Raw genomic sequence first — 23,122 nt, forward strand, 5'->3', positions numbered from 1 at the left:
ATACTTGTAAATAGTAACTTGTAAATAGGGGATGTGCGAGGGGATACTTCCAGGGAATGTATTCCTTCCTACCAATATTTGATTTACATCCCGTTCCCGACCGAATCCTACCGAGTTCCGTGCTCTGCACCACTCAACACCCTGCATAGGGAGTTAAAAAGGAATGGGCTAAAATGCTCTCGCAGATCCTCATGAGCCACAAATTCATGTAGTCAGTGCTGAGCACCTCTTGAGATCGATGGACAGCGGTTTACACTGACTAGGAGCAATGAGTCACGCTATGTCCTGTGGCAGTCGGATGGAAAGGTTTGGGTTCGGAAACGCCTAGAGAAAATTGCCTGCCATCATGTGTAGCGCGAATATTTAAATTTGGAGGAAGTATTGTGATCGCATGGGGGTGTTATTTAGGATCACAAGCGTGACAATAGCATTTAAAACTAATAACCCCCTACAGATGAAACTGAAACACACAACTGGAGACTCAAATATATACCAAAAGTCAGGGGTTTACAAAATAACATGTAATGACTGTGAGAAACAGTATATTGGCCAAACTGGCCGTAACTTTTTAACACGTTTCAGAGAACGTACTACTGGTACTGCATGTACCAAATCAATATTTGGTCAACATCTTCATGGTTACAATCATTCTGAGGGTTGGATTTCTAACACTTTGAAAATAATACATACTGTGCCAAAAGGACCACCGCTAAGTACCTTAGAAGAAATTGAAATCTTTTCACTTCACAAAAGTAATCCATTATATGTTTTAAACGAACAACTTCAGTTCAAAGATAAACATTTCTTTCAGCTTGATCTTCTTTAGAATGTTTACTCTTCTGTCCTTTGTTTTTTAAATTTTTTTAAAAATCATTAAGACTTTTAGGAAATTCGTGTAGTGACTATTAAATATGAACCAACTTACGAGTTAGAACAACGAGAAAATATCTGAAAAAATCGAAAGTTGAGATATCTTTTTATGAAGTACAACTGTAGAAGTAGCAGGATTGAGTAGTAAGAAAAATTTCGAATTAGATATCGCACAACTCTGCAGAATTTGATATGCCACATTTCGAATTTATTACATTTCAGACAATCGTAAACATAATCATTTACTTCACTCATCGTTATTCGACCACGTTAAATGGAACAAATGAAATTTTCCCACAGGAAATCTGGAATATTAACTCACCAAATAATATTCTCAAAGCATACAATCCATTTCTCGATTTTAAATGAGTTACACTACTCATATCAGATGCTGACATAATTCCATGCAATTTCATAACGAACTATCCTATGTATGCGACTAACGTGACGTGTAGAAATAATATTGTAAGTTCACGGGAAAGGACTAGGAATCTTTGTGTGGAACTTTTAATGAACAAATTCCTTCAGATACTTCAACGTATGTTGGAATGTATAGTAAGAAAAATTTAACTTCCAATACTTGGCACAGAATATTTCCTGAAAGTTTTTAACTATATAAATGAATAAAAAATTAGAAAAAGTTAAAGAAATTTTAACATCATGTTTTCATTTCATTTTAAAATATTTTCAGGAAGATGAAGAAAACAAAACTGAAAAATTTAGTATGTTAATTAGAAAATGATTACTCATTGTATTTCTTGTGTATAGCTCTTTTTATGTAGATTATAATAGCATTCTGAATTTTCAAAATCAATCAAGATTTGCGTGAGATCGATGGAAAGCGCTGGCTGCAGGACAAGTCTGCTTCAGCTGAACTAGCAGTTTGCATCTCGTATTTTATCAGGTGGCAGGTGGCCTCTAGATAAAGATAATACTGACCTTGAGCAACAATTTCCGTCAGTGAACTTACGTAAACATTCTTTTGCTCTATTTGTAGTATGACTTGCGCGAAACATTCTCTCTCGCCAATCTAAGGCAGTTCAAAACTTCTTTCAGCGATGGCGCTGATGGACGATCCATTGAAAATAATAGCGGAACATGTTTTGCTTTAAACATGAATTAATCGATTTTAAAGTTGTCTTCAGTATTCATACTATCATTTACATGTTATTCACATTTCTTCACTTCAAATAAAACACGAAAATGTGAAGAAAATAACTTATTTACATCCGAAATGAACTGATGGAAGTAGTGCTTGTAGAATGTACTTTGTCACTCGAATACCTAATATATATACAATTTTAGAGGATATTTACTGTGTCAAAGCTCTAAACCAAGTATGAAGGCTGAAGGATTTTGACCATTATCTCATGAAATCATCAAAGCGTCAGTGGTTAGAGAAGAACTAGCTATTTGGCAAAACTTTTTCTATTCTCGCTTCTGTACGATCTATCACCATGTAAAGGGCAAGTTTAAGACCCATCCCAAGGAGCGGGTGGTGTGTTTCATCCCGAAATAATGGAGCCCTCTGTTATCTCAGAAGCAAGATGCACTGACGTACGAGAGGTCAGAACCCGGAATCTCGGTTTATAGAACTAACACAGTGGAAGGTGTTCGCTAGCGAACGTTTTGTACTTTTTAAGAATGAAGCTAATTTTGTCCTATTAAATTTCATAATCTTTAAATGGACAATATCAAACAGCTAAAGTAGTGTGGTGACTGTCTAGAAAAAAGAATATTAATGAATTTCGTAAAGATAAGTAACGAAAAGATGGATTTGTAAAGAAAGTGTATCGAGACATCAGAAAATTAAAGTTACATGTGAATTTGGTAGAACTGTTGGTAAAACAAGAACACTAAAAAATCAAGTACAATCGACAGTTCATAAAAATCGTATGGCTGCTCAAGAAGAAAGAATTAGGAAAATATTGAGCAAAGGATAGATTTCTTATATTCACCACAATTCATTACGTTTTATTTTTTCACGTTCACTTTTTATAAAGAAATATTAAATTTTATTTTCTTACATTTACGTTTTATATGAAATATTAAATTTTATTTCCTTGCATTCACCCTTTGTATGAAAAAAATAATAATTTGAAAATTGGTGAACGTGATACGAAAAAGTGTTCAGATTTATTAACTTTTCTAAGTAATTTAAAAGAAATTAAGTGATTTAGACCTCAAAAGTAAATGTTCTGTTAAGTTCTGTGTAAGTTCTAGTGAGCTAGCTCACGAGGAACGAATCAGCTAGTGAGCTAGAACTGAGATACAATCTACCAAAACGTGCTACTCACATTGTGTATAGAAAATCTGACACCCATGCAGATTGAACCACATGTGGAATATTTTTAAGCTACACTGAAGCGCCAAAGAAACTGGGAGAGGCATGAGTATTCAAATACAGAGAGATGTAAACAGGCAAAATACGGCGCAGCGGCTGGGAACGCGTACATGAGACAAAGAGTGTCTGGTGCAGTTGTTAGATCGGTTACTGCTACTACAATGGCAGGTTTCAAAGATTTAAGTGAGTTTGAACGTGGTGTTATAGTCAGCCCAGGAGCGATGGGACGCAGCATCTTCGAGGTAGCGATAAAGTGGGGATTTTCCCGTATGGCCATTACACGTGTATACCGCGAACATCAGGAATCCAGTAAAACATTAAATCTTCGACATCACCGCGGCCAGAAAAAGATCCTGCAAGAATGGGATCAATGACGACTGAAGATAGTCGTTCAGCATGACTGCCTTCCACAAATTTCTGCAGATGTCAGTGCTGCGCCATCAGCAAGTGTCAGTATACGGACCATTTAACCGAACTTCATCGATATGTGCTTTCAGGGCAGAAGGCTTTCTCGTGTACCGTTGATGACTGCACAACACAAAGCATTACTCCTGGCATTGGCCCGACAACACCGAAATTTCACTCTTGATTACTGGTAACATATTGCCTGGTCGGACGAGTCTCGTTTCAGATTGTGTCAAGCGGATGGACGTGTACGGCTATGGAGACAACCTCATGAATCCATGGACCCTGCATATTAGCTGGGGACTGTTCAAACCGGTGGAGGCTCTGTAATGGTGTGGGGCGTCTGCAGTTGGAATGATACGGGACCCCTGATACGTCTAGATACGACACTGGCGGGTGACACGTACATAAGCATCCTGTCTGATCACTTGCATCCATTCATGTCTATTGTGCATTCCGACGGACTTCGGCAGCTCCAGCAGGACAGTTCCACACCGCACACGTCCAGAATTGCTACACAGTGGCTCCAGGAGTACTCTTCTGAATTTAAACATTGACGCTGGCCACCTAACTCCGCGGACATGAACGTTTTGATCATAACTGAGGCGCCTTGGAACGTGCTCAGAAGAGATCTCCAACCCCTCGCACTCATACGGAATTATGGACAGCCCTGCTGGAATCATGGTGTCATTTGCCTCCATTATGGGAATCGATGATGATGCTGACTAGTTGTTTCTGTTATCGACATTGATATTGGCAAGATATCGACCGCAGGGATTCCAAGACTTTCGATAATGTTTTACTTTCAAATCTGAAGTCGATAACAAATGAAAAAAGAAATATTTTCTTCGTGTTATATAATTAAAGATTAATAATTTCGGATTTTTGCTTTACTTTTACTGTGAAACCTTGATTCTTACCAAATTTCTTGTTTCTAAGTCAATGGGAAGTACCCTATAGGTTTTGGTGAGTGAGGTTCCGAGTATCGAAATATGTGATAATCGGTCATTTATTTTGATAGTATTGTCTTAGAAGCCTAAATTTTTACACTGCGAAGGGGCCATAGACCTTGAATATGATACGCCAACCTGTTACAGAGAAAGTTTGTCTTAAGGAACGGACAGACAAACAGACGGAGGATAAATAAATGGTTCAAATGGCTCTGAGCACTATGGGACTCAACTGCTGTGGTCATAAGTCCCCTAGAACTTAGAACTACTTAAACCTAACTAACCTATGGACAGCACACAACACCCAGCCATCACGAGGCAGAGAAAATCCCTGACCCCGCCGGGAATCGAACCCGGGAACCCGGGCGTGGGAAGCGAGAACGCTACCGCACGACCACGAGATGCGGGCACGGAGGATAAATGACCAAAAAATATTTTTTTCGTGTTATAGTTTTACAAATGAAGCAATTTGATATTTTTTTTTTGCTTTACAATTGTACTGTGAAACCTTGTTTCGAGCCAAATTTCATGATTCTAGGTCAACGGAAGTATCCTATTAGTCTTGATGAATGAGTTTTGTGAATATGGAAATATGCGACATACATAGCTGTATCTTTTGACTCCATCGACTTAGAACCTTACAATTTTTACACCACTTAGAGATCACAGCCCTCTCTGGCTGCTGAGGCAACACTGGGATCAGCTGCGCATAATGGGAGATGGGACTCTGTGGTGTGGGTAATGAGAAGCCTGGCGTCGTGGGGAGGGGGAGGTATAGCAGTGTGGAGTGGGGGACGCTAAAGTGCTACCTGTGGGAGCTTACAGGGACCATGGAGAGTGAGTAGGGCAGCTAGGTGCAGGCAGGGGGTTAGACGGAGGGTGGGGTGGGGGGTTAACGGAAAAGGAGACTAATGAAAAGACTGTGGGTACATTGGTGAATAGAGTTCTGTGTAGTGCTGAAACGGAAACAGGCAAGGGGCTAGAGAGTACGACAAAGACTAACGACAGTTGAGGCCAGGAGGGTTACAGGAACGTAGAATATACTGCAGGGAGAGTTCCCACCTGAGCAGTTCAGAAAAGCAGTTGCTGATGGGAAGGACCGAGGTGGTGCAGGCTGTGAAGCAACCATTGACATGAAGAAAGTTGTGCTGGCAGCATGCTCAGCAATGTGGTGGTCCAGCTGTTTCTTGGCCACAGTTTGTCAGTGGCCGTTCATGCAGACAGACAGCTTGTTAGCAGTCACGCCCACATAAATGCAGCACAGTAATTGCAGCTTAGCTTTTGGATCACTTGACTGGTTTCACAGGTAGCCCTGCCTTTGATGGACTGGAGTAGGTGATGGTGGAAGTGTGACGCTACAACGCAGTCCTTGCTATGAATTTTTTCGCTTACTTAACACATGAAACGGTTTGTATACGATGTATTGTCTAGTGCAAATATGTATTCTAGATACTATGTTTAAATTATGTAATATTTAACACTGGCAAGTCAGGGCATATTTAGTTAACGTTGAGGTCAGAAAGATTGTATTGTCGTGCCGCTGGGCGCGGGAGCGCGCCAGCGGGCAGTAGTAGCAGTGACGCCGTGCTCGGAGTAAGATGTACAGTCGAATGCTGCTATTCCTAGCTATGTTACATCTAACGGCTAGTGTGTGGACCTAAGTACGACGGGAAATTAATGGTCGGCATATCTGGAAGCATGGCCAGGCAAGTTATTATGGATTAATGGGCATAGTGCTGAAGAAGCGAGGGCTTAAATAAGAAGTGCACTGTGGGCCCAAGTCGCAACAGTAAAAGCCCACTGTCACATTGTGTCGCCGCCGTGGGCTTCCGTCGATCCATCGACAACGAAGGAAGTAAGATCTACGTAATTTTCGTAGGATAAAATTGTAGAAGGCTTTCCAGTGACTGTGCTTTTCTCTGAAGTTGAACAATTAATAACAAGCATTGTATAATCGAAGTGTTGCATTCCACTCGACAATAACACCAAGTAGGTTCCTTCCGATCCTTACTTATCTTATTGAACCGAGTGTGTCACGCCATAATCAAGAGAAAATATGTTAATTATCAAATTATTAGCATAGACGGTGAAGAGTAAATTTCAGACTGTTTTGAACGATTGGTTATCATAGTTAATTGTTGCACTTAATAAGCTTATGCCAACCATAGTAACTTAATAACAGACTGAAGTAATAAAATTGATTATTAAGATTTATTTCCATGCATATTCAGCTGAAGTGGCCGGCCGATGTGGCCGAGCGGTTCTAGGCGTTTCAGTCTGGAACCGCGCGACCGCTACGTTCGCAGGTTCGAATCCTGCCTCGGGCATGGGTGTGTGTGATGTCCTTAGGTTAGTTAGGTTTAAGTAGTTCATAAGTTCTAGGGGACTGATGACCTCATATGTTAAGCCCCATAGTGCTCAGAGCCATTTGAACCATTTTTTCAGCTGAAGTTAGTTCAAGGATATTTCATGAAATTATAAAGCATATTCCACCTGAAAATCGCCCAATTAGTGAATTAATATCATTCAAAACATAGTTAATCAATTATTGGCAATATATTTCATTATCAGTAGATTAAACTGTGCAAAGTACGTAATTTTAAAGACAGAATGACAGTCCATTATTCAAAATCTAGACAGATAATTATCTGTGTTGTCAGCATTGCACTTAGCTGACAAATTATGAACAAAATAACTATCAAAATACTTATTGAAAGTTGACCACTAATGTTTAAGTGTAGTTAGATTGTTATGACATTATTTTATATGACTACTGAGCCTGACACAGCACTCACGTAAAAGTTCACGTTCCACCTGCTGCGCTACAAGCTGGTAAACTTTATGTTTGACACAATTATTCACGTACTTCACGGTACTGTCGCTCATCAGTTGAGCTTGCGTCCGATTTTTTAATTGCTTTTACAACTTAATCATTTCTTTCGGCAAAATTTCCACTGGCAAAATTTATTTCCAATTTATTTCCATTATTTCATTTACCGATCGTTATTGAATGAAATTACTCGTTCAATAAGGATCAAGTTATAACGTCTCCTGATTCCCGCAGAATAACCATTATCTACTTCGGATTCGGATGCCTTATCCCGACACGGGTCAAAGTTCGTAAGTCACGGTCATTGTTAACTTGTAATTTCGCAAATCCCGGGAAGTTGGGGGGTGTTATAGAAGGACGTATGTGACAGTTGTTGCATCTAGGTCTGTTACGGGGATATGTGCCGTGAGGCATGGGGTTGGGAGCAGAATGTGATGTATTCTTTTCTGAAGACAAATCGTTTGCAAGCGTTGCAGTGGAGTGTCGATGTTCACGGATTTTGCCGTTCCTCTCAGGACGTGGCGGAGTTCGTTTCTCCTTACCAGCACAGTGAGGACCCAGTGAGCGACTTCCGCCAGCTGCTGCAGAGCGAGGGCTACCAGGTGCTGCGCTGCGACGTGGCGCCGCAGGTGCTCTTCTTCCCGAGTGAGATGCAGCGCAGAGGTGAGCAGCTCCTTTACCTTTAGTGTCAGCCAGTGTCTCACAAACAACGCTTTACATGCGCCTGGGTGCTGCTAACGCCAAAACCTCCAGCTGTCCGATACTCAGACTTGTACCAATCGTTGTATGTCGATAGTGTGTCAACCAAAGCTCCGATTTAGTTTGTGCTATGTGCTGTCGTCCAGTAGAACGATGTAAACGTTAATTAAAAGCAACGTGAGAACTATGGAGCACTCAAAAAGCATTACGATCAGTAACTATCAGGTATAGTTTCCGTGGGGAAGTTTGTAGAGCAATAGATCGTTGTACTAAGCATACTGGGTTTAAAACCAAATGACTGCAATTTTTCTTTACTACATTAGGAGTGAAAGTGTTATATGGAACTACGTCATGTTTATAGAACTGTGCACTTGGCAGTCTGTTTTCGCTTCGTTCCATTGAAAGCACGTAGTAAACCTACAGAGTGCATTTGCAATTTCTCAGAATATACAACCAGAACAAAAAGGTAGAAACAGTTGCATCGCATGTGCAGAAGTAATAATAATAATAATGGTCACAATAATAAAAGTAATAGCCGTGATAATAATAAAGAGCGTGATCCATTCAGGAATTAAGGTTCAGATGGATCAAATGGCTCTGAGCACTATGAGACTTAACTACTGTGGTCATCAGTCCCCTAGAACTTAGAACTACTTAAACCTAACTCCATGCCCGAGGCAGGATTCGAACCGGCGACCGTAGCAGTCGCGCGGTTCCGGACTGCGCGCCTAGAACCGCTAGACCACCGCGGCCGGCCAGGAATTAAGGCTTCACAGTACTTGCTGCTTAAGAAGAAGTGTATGAAGAAAATTACTTTTGTTCACCAAGCACATTTGATAAAGCTTACATTTATGCATCCACCCTGAAGATTGCCGAATGAAACATTGTGTCTGAAACAGAACTTTGTCGAAGTTTTAATGCCATTATCCACCGGTGACGGTGAGAATTATGCAAATGTGGCGAACCAAACTGACTGTATGTGACGGGCTGCAGCTTAAGAAGATTTTTCCGTTGTTGCTGACTAATCTCTTCCGAAGAATCTAGAGCACCATCAGACATTTTCCGCTTCATATGCTTGTACACTCTGAAGAAATGAAGATCGGACGGTTGATAAATGAAGGTTGTGTTTGCTGGAATTACGTGAATTGCGATTTTGTTTCCTGGTAGGTTATTTTGTGCGTGCTTGTCACGAAGAACACTAATGTCTTCGTGGGGCCCATACGAATCCAGTATTAGCATAAGTTCTCTCCCATATAAATTTCATGCTTAAATACTTAAAAGGATTTTTAATCAGAGGGGTGAGAACCCGGGACCTACGGTAAGACGACCTCACACTCTATCAACCAACACACCCCGAGATCTACATAACAATCGCTCACCGATACGCTTTTCCAGTGCTCGCATCAGTTCCGGACAATGTCTCGTCAGCCCGGCAGTGTTATTGGTGGCCCAGTTCCAGGACGAGCTGGTTGCAGGTTTGACCCAACTTCTCGTAGAGCGAGCCATAGGAGCAGATGTGGAGAGTGTTTCATAGTGTCGTTGTTGGTAGGTTTTCTTGTCATAGGGAGACTTCAATTTAAATTAGATATTGGGTGCCAATTATCCTCCCTCCATTAGGGGTAAACAACATAACTCACAGAGAGGAATGGTGTGTGTGTGGGAGGGGGGGGGGGGAGGACTGTACTACTTTACACACAGATTGAACATTTCATTAAATATTTATTTGAGAATACAAAAACATTAACCTGAAGACAATCTTCATCAGTAAATTTTTGCTCTGTTTAAATATCACAAAGCAATCATTCAACTGGTAGACAACACTCATTAGATTTAATGTCTGCAGAACTAAAGTCTGCTGCAAGTCAAGACACAGTTATCACAACATAAGCTCATTTAAACATTGTAGTCGGCATCGTGTTATCGTTGTGCCTTCTCGGGGATTCTGACCTACGCGTACTGTAGCTTATAGCAGACTGACTGGCTTACCTATTTCATTTTTGGATATTCTGGTTCTTGCACTTCTCTTAGCGTAGGTCATCTTGCTGCATCTCTTGCTTGTTTTTCTTGCTGTTGTTGCGTGTGGTGCTGGTAACTAATGAAGCAGAAGGTCCGACCACCTCGTAGTCGTTCGCCGGTGCACCTGGTTGCTCAGGCTACTGACGAGACAGTTTTCCGAGTTACGCGCTGACGCACAAAATTTCCTCGCAAATTGCCCGAACCGATCTCTTAGCTTCGGAATTCAGGCAATCCTGTGAAGCTGTCCGCAAATATTTATTAGTTCAGGCCTTTAGGACAATATTCAACAATTCTGCAAAACATCTTGTTCAGTACAATTACTAAAATCTTTAAATAAATTCTTGTAGCATTTCGAGTCATTCCAAAAATGTCAGACATGCTCCCACATCTCCACTATGGCCTCTAATTAAACAAATGTGAGCAAATTCTGACCGCCGACATATATGGTGTATTGCAAAGATGCAGATTGAACCTTCAATAGCATTCAGTTCCCTTACTCTAATACGGTAAGTAATCCATCAGCAGCAAAAGGAAGGCAAGTTAACATTTAGATGGGCACTCTGAAAACGAACATGTATTAATACCACGGAAAGTAGTAACTACTGCAACCTACATCCTTATGAATCTGCTTAGGGTATTCATCTCTTGGTCTCCCTACGATTTTAATCCTCCTAGGACTATTGGATGGAGGAGGTAGACAGAGAGAGGTGGAGAAAAGACAGACAGAGAATAAGGAAGAGGAAAAGGTCAGAGAGAGATGAGGAAGGCAGAGATGAACCAGTAGAGGAATGGAACAAATACATACCAGGGAAATGCTGGGTACTCATCATTTAAACATAAATACAGTTGCTGTTATTAGTCAATTAATCGTTTGCTGACACACAAGACAACAACACTTCGTCATGAAATTACAGTGTCACAACTCGGGGGTCGCTGAGGGTGCCAACTTCTAACGATCAGAATTTTTTCTTTTTCTTGGAGGGGGGGGGGGGGGGGCGGGGAGGGCGGCATCCAACTCATCATGCCCTTTCTACAGCAACTCAATTGTAGGTGTAGTGTAACGTGTAGGTTACTGATTAATATTAATATCAGTACATATGAGGCCTCAGGTGCCACCTGTGAAGGAAACGTTTCCTGGAGATTGACTATGACCGTGAATCTGTAATCCGAAAAGGTTTAAAGAAAAACTACATGAAATAAATTAATATTGCGTAAACTCCACGAACCCGTTTTACTTCCGGAAACTTCAAAAGCACACTTCTATATGAGAAGTTTCCCAACCCTGTTAAAATTCTGATAATGAAATCCTTTGATATTGGAAAACAGTAAAACAATCTGAAGTTAATTTGATAAATAATGACACAATGTACTGTAGCTTTGCTTACCAGTAATAGTTAAACCCATATAAATATGCATCTAAACATGAATGAATGGAAATATTACAGTAATATCGCATACAATAACAGTTGCCAGATTCAAAGTTTCCTCTGTAACAGTTAAACCCAGATCAATATGCATCTAAACACGAATGAATGGAAATATACATTAAGATCGCGTACTATCACAGTTGTCAGATTCAAAGTTTCTTCTAATACGCTAACTTGAACCAGTGGCGAATAAGCTACATCTTTGTACTTGGTCGGTGTAAATACCTTCAATGGCAGATGCCTCAACTTACACATCTGGCCACATTTCGCACAGTGCAGCACATAAATTCTCCTGTCTAAATTACTGTATATACACATCGAAGCACACCCTTCCAAAAGACACATACAACGTATGCAACGACTAGTACAAATACACTGAAAAGCAAAACCAAATAGATGATGGGAGTAACTGCTGTTAGTGATCGGGTCAACAATCACTGAAGGTGAACAATCTTTACAATACACTACTTTTATTTACAGACATTAGTCTGTTACAGAGCATAAAGCAATTAAATTGCTTACAATTGTGTTTCTCTAGAGGGGAATGTTTTTTGAGTCTTATCTGTTCTGGGTCGGCGTGCTGTGGCGACGGCGGTGTCAGCAGTGTGAAGTTGCTGATATGACTACTGTAAGTTCATCCAGTCATGTCCCTGGCATTAAAATATCCTCGTTCTTTTCATGCTGTTTTGGCTGGCAGTGGTAATAAGTGACGTAGCATCCATTTGTCGTAGGCTGGAACAAAGTAACTGCTGATGTAGCGCCTGAAGCTCGTATTAGTTCATCTGCAACTTTCACAGGGGATAGTTTGGCACAGTCCACATCGTGTTTAAATTAACCTTCCACTTTCTATACTTTACCAGCTGCGAAGCTAAACAGTCCATCTACCGTTAATTTTCATGGTTCATAATAACACTTTTCTCACGAAAACAGTCACTAATATAGCAAAACAGTTCACAGTTTCCACAATGGCAGTTAGTGTTTTAGCACATGTCATATATCGTAGTCAAGAAAATGCGCAATATTAAATTCACAATTTATGTAATGCTGCTCAATCCTAAACCGACGACTATACTGTCTGTTCACGAGTGCATTGTCACAGCCACAGGCATCGTTCTGCAAAACGAACAGCGTTTGCATAATACAACGTCCGTTTAGAACATCTACCATAAAGTCAGATTTGAAACCGGTCTAACACAAGAATGTCCGGTATAGGCACACACACTTCATGTGCTACACTATATAACCAAATGAAAAATATTCTACGTCATCAGAAACATATCTATGGAGTACAAGGTAGTAAAAGAAAGAAAAAAAATATATATATCGTTATTAGTCATGGCATCACACACCCCACAATGCCAATATTGGCTCTTCTACAGAAAAGTATGACGACCACTAAATCAGAATTAACTACCGCCCAACAATGTAAGTATTGGCTCTTAAACAGGAATGTTTGCGATCACTCATCTAGAACTAAGTACAGGAAAAATCTTTAGGAAATGTAATTCATTCACGAATCGAGTACCTTACAAAACACTCTTAAGGCTTACTCGTGAGTTCTGCTCATCAGTCTAAGATCCTTACCAAGTTGGGTTAACAGACGAGATAGAGCCAGTAAGGAGCAGCGCATTAAGAAGACGCGAGAGCATTGCAGAAATGCTAAACAAACGCCAGTGGCAGACATTGCAGGAAAGCCGTTGTTTATTTATTCCATGGTGCTAAAATTCCAAAATGAATTGCATCTGCCCTTTGAATATTCCGTGGAATTTGTATTTTAGACTTCATTGTTATTACTCTTTGAACATGGTTATGGTCTCGTTAAAATAAGTGTACCTTTCCAATTATATGGCCGTGTTTGGTTCAGTCTATAGTGCATGCATGTAATATCAACAGGTCCGTTATGGCAAAGGCCTCGTCACTCTTGTTGTTATTGTTGTGATCTTCAATCTGATGGCAGGTTTGATGCAGTTCTCCACACTAGTCAATGTTGTGCGAGCCTTTTCATTTCGGCGTGATTACTACAATCTATGAGCCTGCATTCTCTACCGAATATTTGGGCTCTGTAAATGTTACTCTCCCATAAGTAATTCAAATGGTTCAAATGGCTCTGAGCACTATAGGACTTAACTTCTGAGGTCATCAGTCCCCTAGAACTTAGAACTACTTAAACCTAACCAACCTAAGGACATCACACACATCCATGCCCGAGGCAGGATTCGAACCTGCCACCGTAGTAGCAGCGCGGTCGTAGCGGTCGCTCGGCTCCAGACTGTAGCGCCTAGAACCGCACGGCCACTACGGCCGGCCATAAGTAATTACCAGACTAACTATTCAGTAATATTACAGGACGTCTCATATTAACTGATCCGCTCTTTTGGTCGAGTTGCGCCATTAACTTTTTTTTCCCTTATTTATATTCAATACCTCTCCTTTAGTTATACCTATCAAACCGGCAGCATTCTTCTGTAGCACCACATATCAAATGCTCTTTTTCTCTTGTTGCCTCTACTCTTTATCGTCTAAGTTTCCTTTCCACACATGGCTACACTACATAAGAAGTTCTTCAGGAGGGATTTCCTAACATTTAAGTTTGTACGATGTTCAAAAATTCCTCCTTCTGAAAAACGCTTCTCTTGCTATTGCCATTCTGCATTTTATATTGTCTCTGCTTCAGTAATCATCAGTTATTTTGCTTCTTGAGTAACAAAACTCATCAGTTTTTTGAGAGCCTTATTTTATGAATCTGATTCTATCAACAACATAAGTTTGGATAGGCTTATCAAGAATAAAAGACAAAACAACTCCGTTAACATCTATCTGAAGCATTGTATTCACCACATTATTCACATTTTCCTATCTCTCATCGAGCAACAGTTACTCCACATCTTCAGAATTCAACATGTCTATCTGTTCATAGCTATTCTCTGTCATTTTTCCAGCATCGAAATCGGCTACGTATGGAAGTGTCAGTCCCGTGTTGGTGGGCTCTCCACATGCACTTTATTCCGTGGATCAGCTGACTGCAGCTCTGCAGTGCTCAGACCTTAGTTCCTATCACTCCAGTGGCCATCCCTGGTATATGCCCTGCTACCTCTATTGTTAATACAGCGTCTACCATTCCAACCGTCTCCACCTGTCCTATCATCATGATTCTCGATGCTACCACTTCTCATTACCACATTTATTTCGTCGTCAATATATTGCTCGTGGTCGTAATTTCTAATCCCTTGTAGACTTCAATCAAGATACATAGACTGATTATTACTTCTTCCAGGAGCATTCTCATCACTATTATCATATTGCAATATCCATATCCAATAATAAACTCTGACAACCTAAGTCATCTATCACTCAAGCAGCTAGAATAATTTGATGTAAATGTGACAAAAGTTTCATTACACAGATACGAATCGACGTAGCAAGACTATAAGGAATGTATAAGAATTGATTTTTCAATAACATATGTTCAAATAATCAAGCAGGATTGTATAAACCACAATTGGAAAAATTTTACATCATTACAAGACCGTGTTTAAGTCAGTGTTGTGCTGCCTCAGACCAATAAGCAGGCAGGCACATAGGCCTCAACACCTCATAGGATTAACAATTTCTAGTCAATATATGTATCTGCACAGCATATTCACTTTCCAAGTAACCGTACACAAATTCAGTCTTGCAGCCAGCAGGGAGACTAGGCACAAGTATAAAATCAAATTGTTTCAACAAACATGAGGGTGAATGACAATTGCTGTATTCCTGACAGGTAAGGAATTACTATAAGCATATTCAGACACACCTTCAGAAATCTCATTCTCTTAATCAAGCTCTCTATGACCACACTGGGTTCTCCAACTCCGTAATGGCACAAAGGATCTGGTTCGTCTTCATGATCTGAATCCATGTCACTGTGCAGTACGTGATCCCTACTGTAACATCGACATGCAGTACCTTCACTTAACCTTTCCTCAGTCATAGACAATCTTGTCCTAATTCCCTTCTCCTCCTGATAATTTCCATCTTCGTTACCTTAAACCTCAACAGTGATATCATCTCTTCATACTCACAAACAGCAACACGGAGAGTAAAACCATAACAGTAATAACCTAATTCACGAACTTTCTTATCCATTTTAGTAATCTCCTCTTTACCCTCTAACATTTATTTTTTTGAACTAAACCTTAACTTTTCAGAATTATCTTCTAACACCGGTTTTAATGTAGCATGGCTTGAAATCTGTTCTTCAATGTGAGTAACTACTGCTTGATTTGGTTCAACTTCTGTCTTATTCTTTTAACACTCTTCCCTAAAACTTTGAAAATTATTTTGCAATTGCTAATTTGTTCATTAACATCCGCCAGAGATTAACCAATTCTGTGCAACAATGGAAAGTTTAGTCTCAACATTAGAAATTCTTACATCAAATTTTGTGTGGAAATCCCACCTCTACTGAAAGCTAAATACATTGAATGTCATGGAAACCTCTCCATTAACAGATTGATATTTCAGTATCTGTCCCTGCACGTTAGCAACACTATTTTCTATATTCTCAGCTAAGTTTCTTGCTCAGTTCTAGATTACTGGTTCTTATTTTCTTATCAAGTCCGTTGAAACGAATTCCCCTCGCCCTTTCTGTTCTCTTCGTAACGTTTCATAAAATGAAGATTAATTTACGTAATACAAGGTTACAGCAACTTGCCTATAAAATGTGAATTGTGTAAAGCCTAAAGTAATAATACATAAAAAGTAGAAGTCATTACTGAGCCACACACTACACTAATGATGAAAGGAAATGATTATCAAAACGATTGTAACAGTAAACATCTATCTGCATCTTGTAGTCTATACTTTGTTTCAGTGATTCCAGATTACCAGTGGGTACTGTGAAGCACCCAAACTGGAAATTCTGTTTTTTTTACATCACCATCACTATCAAAATTAATATTTTCAAAGCGCAATATATAGTAATTAGTTACCCACAAAACAACACATGCACTGCGTAACACAACAAGTCAAGCTAAAATACTGGGTCTCTTACTAATGAGTACTTCAACATTCACATCTACATCTACAGGATTACTCTGGAATTCACAATTACGTCCCTGGCAGAGGATTCATCCAAACACCTTGAAGCTACTTTTCTACAGTTCCACTCTCAAACAGCGCGCGGGAAAGGCGATCACTTAAATCTTTCTGTGCGAGCTCTCATTTCTCTTATTTTATTATGGTAGTCATTTCTCCCTATGTAGGTGTTCGCCAACAAAATATTTTCACACTCTGAGGAGAAATAGGAGACTGAAATTTCATGAGAAGGTCCCGCCGCAGGTAAAATTGCCTTTATTTTAATAATTGCCACCACTACACGTTTATCATATCCCTGGCACTTTCCCCGTTATTTCGTGATAATACAAAAGGAACTGTCCTTCTTTGAACTTTTTAGATGTCCTTCGTGAATCCTATCTCATGCGGAATAAATCGCAATCTTTGGTTTGGTATCCCAAGAACATTATCTGTGAACTCATTCCAATTTAAGTTATTTGTGTTCTAATCCCTAAGTATTTAGCTGGTTTACAGCCTGTTTAATTTTGTGATTTATCCTGGAACTGAAATTCAGCGGATTCTTTTTAGTGATCATATGGATGATTTAGATTCAACTGCCATTTTTTTCGCAATACAGTTAGCTTGTCTAAATCATTCTGCAATTCGATATGATCATCTGATGACTTTATGTGACTGTAAATGACAGCGTTATCTGCAAAAGGTCTGAGATGGCTGCTCTGATATCTCCTAAATCTTTTATGCATATTAGGAACAACAGAAGGCCTAATACATTTCCTTGGGGTACGCCGAACGTTACTTCTGTTTTACTCGATGACATTCCGTCAGTTATTACGAACAGTGAGCTTCCCGACAAGATATTACGAATCCAGTCACACAAATGAGACGATACTCCATATGGATGCAATTTAATTAGAAGTCACTTGTGGGGAACGGTATCAAAAGCCTTTTGGATATCTAAAAATATGGAATCAATTTGACGTCTCCTGTCGACAGCAGTCATTGCTTCTTGAGGATAAAGATCTAATTGTGTTTCACAAGAAAGATATTTCTTAATCTGTGTTGACTGTTTGTCAATAAATCGTTGTTTTCGAGGTGATTCATAATGTTCAAGCACAGTTTATGTTCCAGAATTCTTCTGCAAGTTGCCTTAGGGATATTAGCCTGTAATTTAGCGGATGACTCCTATTTGCTTTGTTGGGTATTGGTATGACATGTGCAACTTACCAGTCTTTGGGGACGGACGTTTCCACGAGAGCGCGACTGTATGTGATTGCTAAGTACAGAGCCATTGTGTCAACGTACTCTGAATGGAATCTGATTGGTACACAATCTGGAGCGGAAGATTTGCCTTTCTTAAGTGTTTTAGGTGCTTCACTAAACCGATGATATCTGCTTGTAAGTTACTCATGATGGCAGTTGTTCTAGACTGCAATTTTGGAATATTTACGTTGTCTCCGTTGGTATGCTAGTTTCGGGGAACTGTGTTTAGTAACTCTACTTTAGAGGTACTGTCGTCAGTGACGTCAGCATTGTTATCGCGCAATAAATGTATGGATAGCGTGTTGCCACTGGTGTACCTCACGTACGATCAGACTCTCATTGGATTTTCTCCCAGGTTTCGAGACATAGTTTCGTTCGGGAAACTATGAAGAGCTGAAAACAGGTTAAGGAAAATGCTTGTAAAATTGAAATAACTAACAACATTCTGAAAGGTGTTTATATGAAGTGCTGCCTGATTGTACACAATAACTCAAATACTCTACACGATCCTTCAGTATCCTTAACATCACACGAGACCCTAAATCCTATGCAAAGCTTGTTAAGTTCTAGATGGCTCCAACCAAAAATTAAATGAGATAAATTTAATTAAATGAGATGTATTTAAAGTAACCAATGAATTTAGTATGCTTTAAATTATTTGAAAATTCCTCTTCCATCAGTCTTCTACACTGAAGAGCCAATGAAACTATTACACCTGCCGAATATCGTGTAGGGACCCCGCGAGCATGCCGTAACACGACGTGGCATGGATTCGACTAATATCGGAAGTAGTGCTGGAGGGAACGGCCACTACGGAATTGCCCAAGTCCGTCGAAGTGCACAATGGACATGAATGATGCAGGTGATCAGACAGGATGCTTCTGTACGTGTCACCTGTCACAGTCGTATCTAGACGTATCAGGCGTCCCATATCACTTCAACTTCACACGACCCACACCATTACAGAGCCTCCACCAGCTTGAAGAGTCCCCTGCTGACATGCAGGGTCCATGAATTCATGAGGTTGTATCCACGCCCGTACACGCACATTCGCTCGATACAATTTGAAACGAGACTCGTCTGACCAGGCAACAAGTTTCCAGTCATCAACACCCCAATGTCGATGTTGATGGGACCAGGCGACGCGTAAAGCTTTGTGTTGTGCAGTCATCAAGGATACAAGTGTGGGCCTTTTGCTCTGAAAGCCCATATCGATGATGTTTCGTTGAATGGTTCACACGCCGACACTTGTTGATAGCCCAGCGTTGAAATCTGCAGCAATTTGCGAAAATGTTGCACTTCTGTTAATCTGTATGATTCTCTTCAGTCGTTGTTGGTCCCGTTCTTGCAGGTTTTTCCTCCGGCTGCAACGATGTTGGAGATTTGATGTTTTGACCGGATTCCTGATATTCACGGTATGCTCGTTAAATGGTCGTACGGGAAAATTCCTACTTCATCGCTACCTCGGAGATGTTGAGTCCCATCGCTCGTGGGCCTACTATGACGCCACGTTCAAACTCACTTAAATCTTGATAATGTGCCACTGTAGCGTCAGCAAGCGATCTAACAACTGCGCCAGATACTTGCTGTCTTATATGGCCACTGCCGACCGCAGCGCCGTATTCTGCCTGATTACGTATCTCTTTATTTGAAGACGCATGCCTATACCGGGAGGGAGGGGGGGGGGCGGTTGCCCTCGAAATCGACGCCACAGTCACTAAAAACTGAATCAACCATTTGTAGCACTGTCTATGCTATCATAGAATCAACTGCTGAAACACATCACGGAAGTTCCGGATTTGCTTCTCTTTATGAGCAGACGACTTTCAAAATGGTTCAAATGGCTCTGAACACTATGGGACTGAACTTCTGAGGTCATAAGTCCCCTAGAACTTAGAACTACTTAAACCTAACTAACATAAGAACGTAACACACGTCCATGCCCGAGGCAGGATTCGAACCTGCGACCGTGGCGGTCGCGCGGTTCCAGACTGTAGCGCCTAGAGCCGCTCAGACGACTTTCCCAGTTGAATAAAATAAATAGTATATCAGCACCAATATTCTACACAGAAAACACACTTCCAAAGAACAAGCATCCATATCCAGAAAATGACGTCACACGCCAAAATATACAATGATTAAGAATGAAAATTAGCAATGCAGGATCCAGTTCTTAAGACACAGTACAACACCTCAACACACGGTAAGAAGAAAATGTTTATAAGTTTAACACTAAAAAAAAGTTAGCAAGAAAAGTAAATTATTTCACTCTGCAACAGTCGTCAACATTCTGATGCTTAACATCTGCCAATCTTCTATCTGAAAAAAATATATCAGTCCAAATTTAAACTTAAATAACAAAGTGCTGATTATACTTTAAATTCGAGAAATTTTTCACCAGTTTCGACTGTCTCTTGTTTCAGTATGCAGAATAGTGCAAGAAGTAATCATTAGCAACCGCCATTCGTGTTTAGACCACAAACAGCAAAAAATTACTTTCCATATTGTCCTTACTTATCACAGTAATTATCACATAAGCATGACAAAGTACACTTTACTATTCTCCCTCACAGTGAGTTATGTCAAGAATGAAGTGAAGAAACTCTGAAACGTCCCCTTTGAACAATTATACACGACTGTCCTTAAACTGACACACAATATTTTGTTAGCGCAACGCAATCTGACTTTCAAAATTCCCTACAAAAGAATGGCCCTGACTAACATTAAACTATACCTTTCACAAATCACTTACCTCACAAAAATCTTCGCTGCTCAAGCTACTGCAATACAGCGAGCGCCACTACTGCCAGCTAAATAAATGATTCATACTATGGAAGACACTAACTACTGATGGGGATAGTTAGCAAATGAAAGATATTAATAGAGAACAAACAATGTATTTACCTTGACATCATCATATATAAATATAGCAGTTCATGACAAATTTCAAAACTCCGTCATCTCTCTCCCCACATCCACCACTGCTGGCGGCTCACCTCCAACTGCACAACGCTACGCGCTGTTCACATCCAGCTGCCGCTGCCCAACACTACAATGGCAGACAACAATGCAAAACTAGCCACAGACTGCACACAGCACAGCCAGTGATTTTCATACAGAGGTGGCGTTACCAATAAAAAAACTTAAACAGCCTACTTACATAGCCCCCATGCTCCCCACAAAAAATTTTACAAATTGGTTTGGGCAGTGGCCAATAATGATTTGATAAAATTTTTCATAATTACAATAACAAAGATATCAAATGCACACACTTATTGATACAATGTTGGTCAAAAGCTAAAATTTTCTCACAGTCCATAAAGACAGTCCTCGTCATTCGTCACAGTAAAATAGTAGTGTTTTTCTCAAAGTCTGAGCAGTAGAAGAAAATGCACACGGAAGTAGTGGATTTCCATGCAGTCTTGAAGAAGTAGTGTTGTTCTTCCAACTGAAAGACAGTGCTGACTCTTGACATGCTGACAGGTAATGGGCCACAACAGAGCAAACCCACAGCAGAGTCATTCGAAGTTTGGAAGAATATTGGTAGGTAGGTCATCACAGAGCAGACCCACTGTAGTCCTGGTAGAGATTACGGTATTGGTGGGCCACCAGAGGTGCAGACCCACTGTAGTCCTTGTAGAGATAATGGTATTGGTGGGTCATCAAAGATGCAGACCCACTGTAGTCCTTGTAGAAATAATGGCGTTGGTGGGTCATCATAGATGCAGACCCACTGTAGTCCTTGTAGAGATAGCCAGCAGCCATCTGTTGTGATTGTGCAGGTGCACAATCACCATTGAAGAGTCTTGCGGAGAACATAGCAAGTCCATAAACCACCACTTGTGCACTCACAAAGTTTTTGGAATTGTCCTTAGAACCAGCAATGCTGTTATCCAGTCCCTTACTGAATCATTAACACACGTGCAAACACTATCAGTCCCTGCTTCTCACATATTGTCCATGTACTATGACCAACAGAAACGTATGCAGTGAAATGTAACTTACAAGTTAATAATAAGATGAACTGGTGTCAATTACAATTTTATAAATTTACAACATGAAAATACAATTACAAAGGTACAAAATACATCATTAAAGAACATAATAATACAGATAACATTTGTAGTACAGGGTTTACAAAAGAATAGAAATAGACATATACATCAGTGTTGCAGGAATTATGACATAAGTAAATACATAAAAGATCAGAATAACTTTCGAAACATCAATTTCACACATGAGTATTAAACAGAACAGAATTAATAATGTCTAACATCTTTACAAAGTAAATAACATATTATTAATGCCAATTATATTCGAGGATAACAGTATTCCTCATCATAGTGAATGTAGCTTAATATTAAAAGAAGAAAAAATTCTATGAAACTACACAGAGACAGGAAGAAAACAACTACACAAGGGTACACAAACACATAGTGGGATAACACAAAAGGAAAGGACAGGGTTTGTTTCATTGCAGTATTTTGCAAACAAAACTTTCTTTGCTTCTTGGAGATCTCCCTTCATTCATCATTATTCCCAAAAGTCCTATCTAAGCCTGCCTTCTGTATTCCGTTCACAACCTTTGTCAAAAATGGTTTTTCTCCACTGTACAGTATCCTTCTTTTTCGCCCAAACCATTTTCATATAGCTTCTCAACACATTGCTTCCAAGTCATCATAGTTAGTTTCTTATACAGTCTACCCCCTCTTAAGCTAACTTAAATCTACTGAGCTCAGATGCTAAACTAAGGGACGAGGCAATGCAGCAGCACATAAAACAATTAATATAAACAGCAATAAAAAAATGGAAAATCGCAAAGCAAGCTACAGTAAATCTAAATTACCAAGCAATTCAACATTACAACTAATATGAGGCAATGCGCAGCAAACAAAAAAATAAATCTGGCTTAGCAGAGTAACACAAATTAAAGTTCAGTAGCACTACGCCTGGCAAACAGCAGCTTATATCTAAACATGACATAGCTCAAGCAGAAAAATATTACAGTAAAGATAACAATGCAGATAAGGGAAATGTATAATCACATCTTAATGTCTAAGTAATTAAAGTGGTGCACCACAACAACTTATTGTAAAAAAAATATTACCATGTACTTGAAAAGAAAATTATGTGTCCAGTTACTGTTACTAGTCCCTTCTTATTGTTCTTTCCTTTCCAAGTGCTCCTTTTTTTAAAGAATGTGGATTACAAAATTATCATTTAATAGATCTGTTGACAGAAAGTGTTCACATTAGCAAATGCA

At 39.8% G+C, this 23,122-nt stretch overlaps 1 protein-coding gene across 1 annotated transcript in view; it reads left to right on the forward strand.

Annotated features, from left to right (window-relative positions):
* Positions 1-23,122, forward strand: part of LOC124593890 (juvenile hormone acid O-methyltransferase-like) — a 146,833-nt gene that overhangs the window by 118,077 nt on the left and 5,634 nt on the right. The window contains exon 6 of the mRNA XM_047132237.1: positions 7,915-8,062. Coding sequence (XP_046988193.1) covers positions 7,915-8,062 — 148 coding nt within the window. The remainder of the gene's footprint in view (positions 1-7,914; positions 8,063-23,122) is intronic.

The sequence above is a fragment of the Schistocerca americana genome, chromosome 2, assembly GCF_021461395.2.
Source record: "Schistocerca americana isolate TAMUIC-IGC-003095 chromosome 2, iqSchAmer2.1, whole genome shotgun sequence".
NCBI lineage: Eukaryota > Metazoa > Arthropoda > Insecta > Orthoptera > Acrididae > Schistocerca > Schistocerca americana.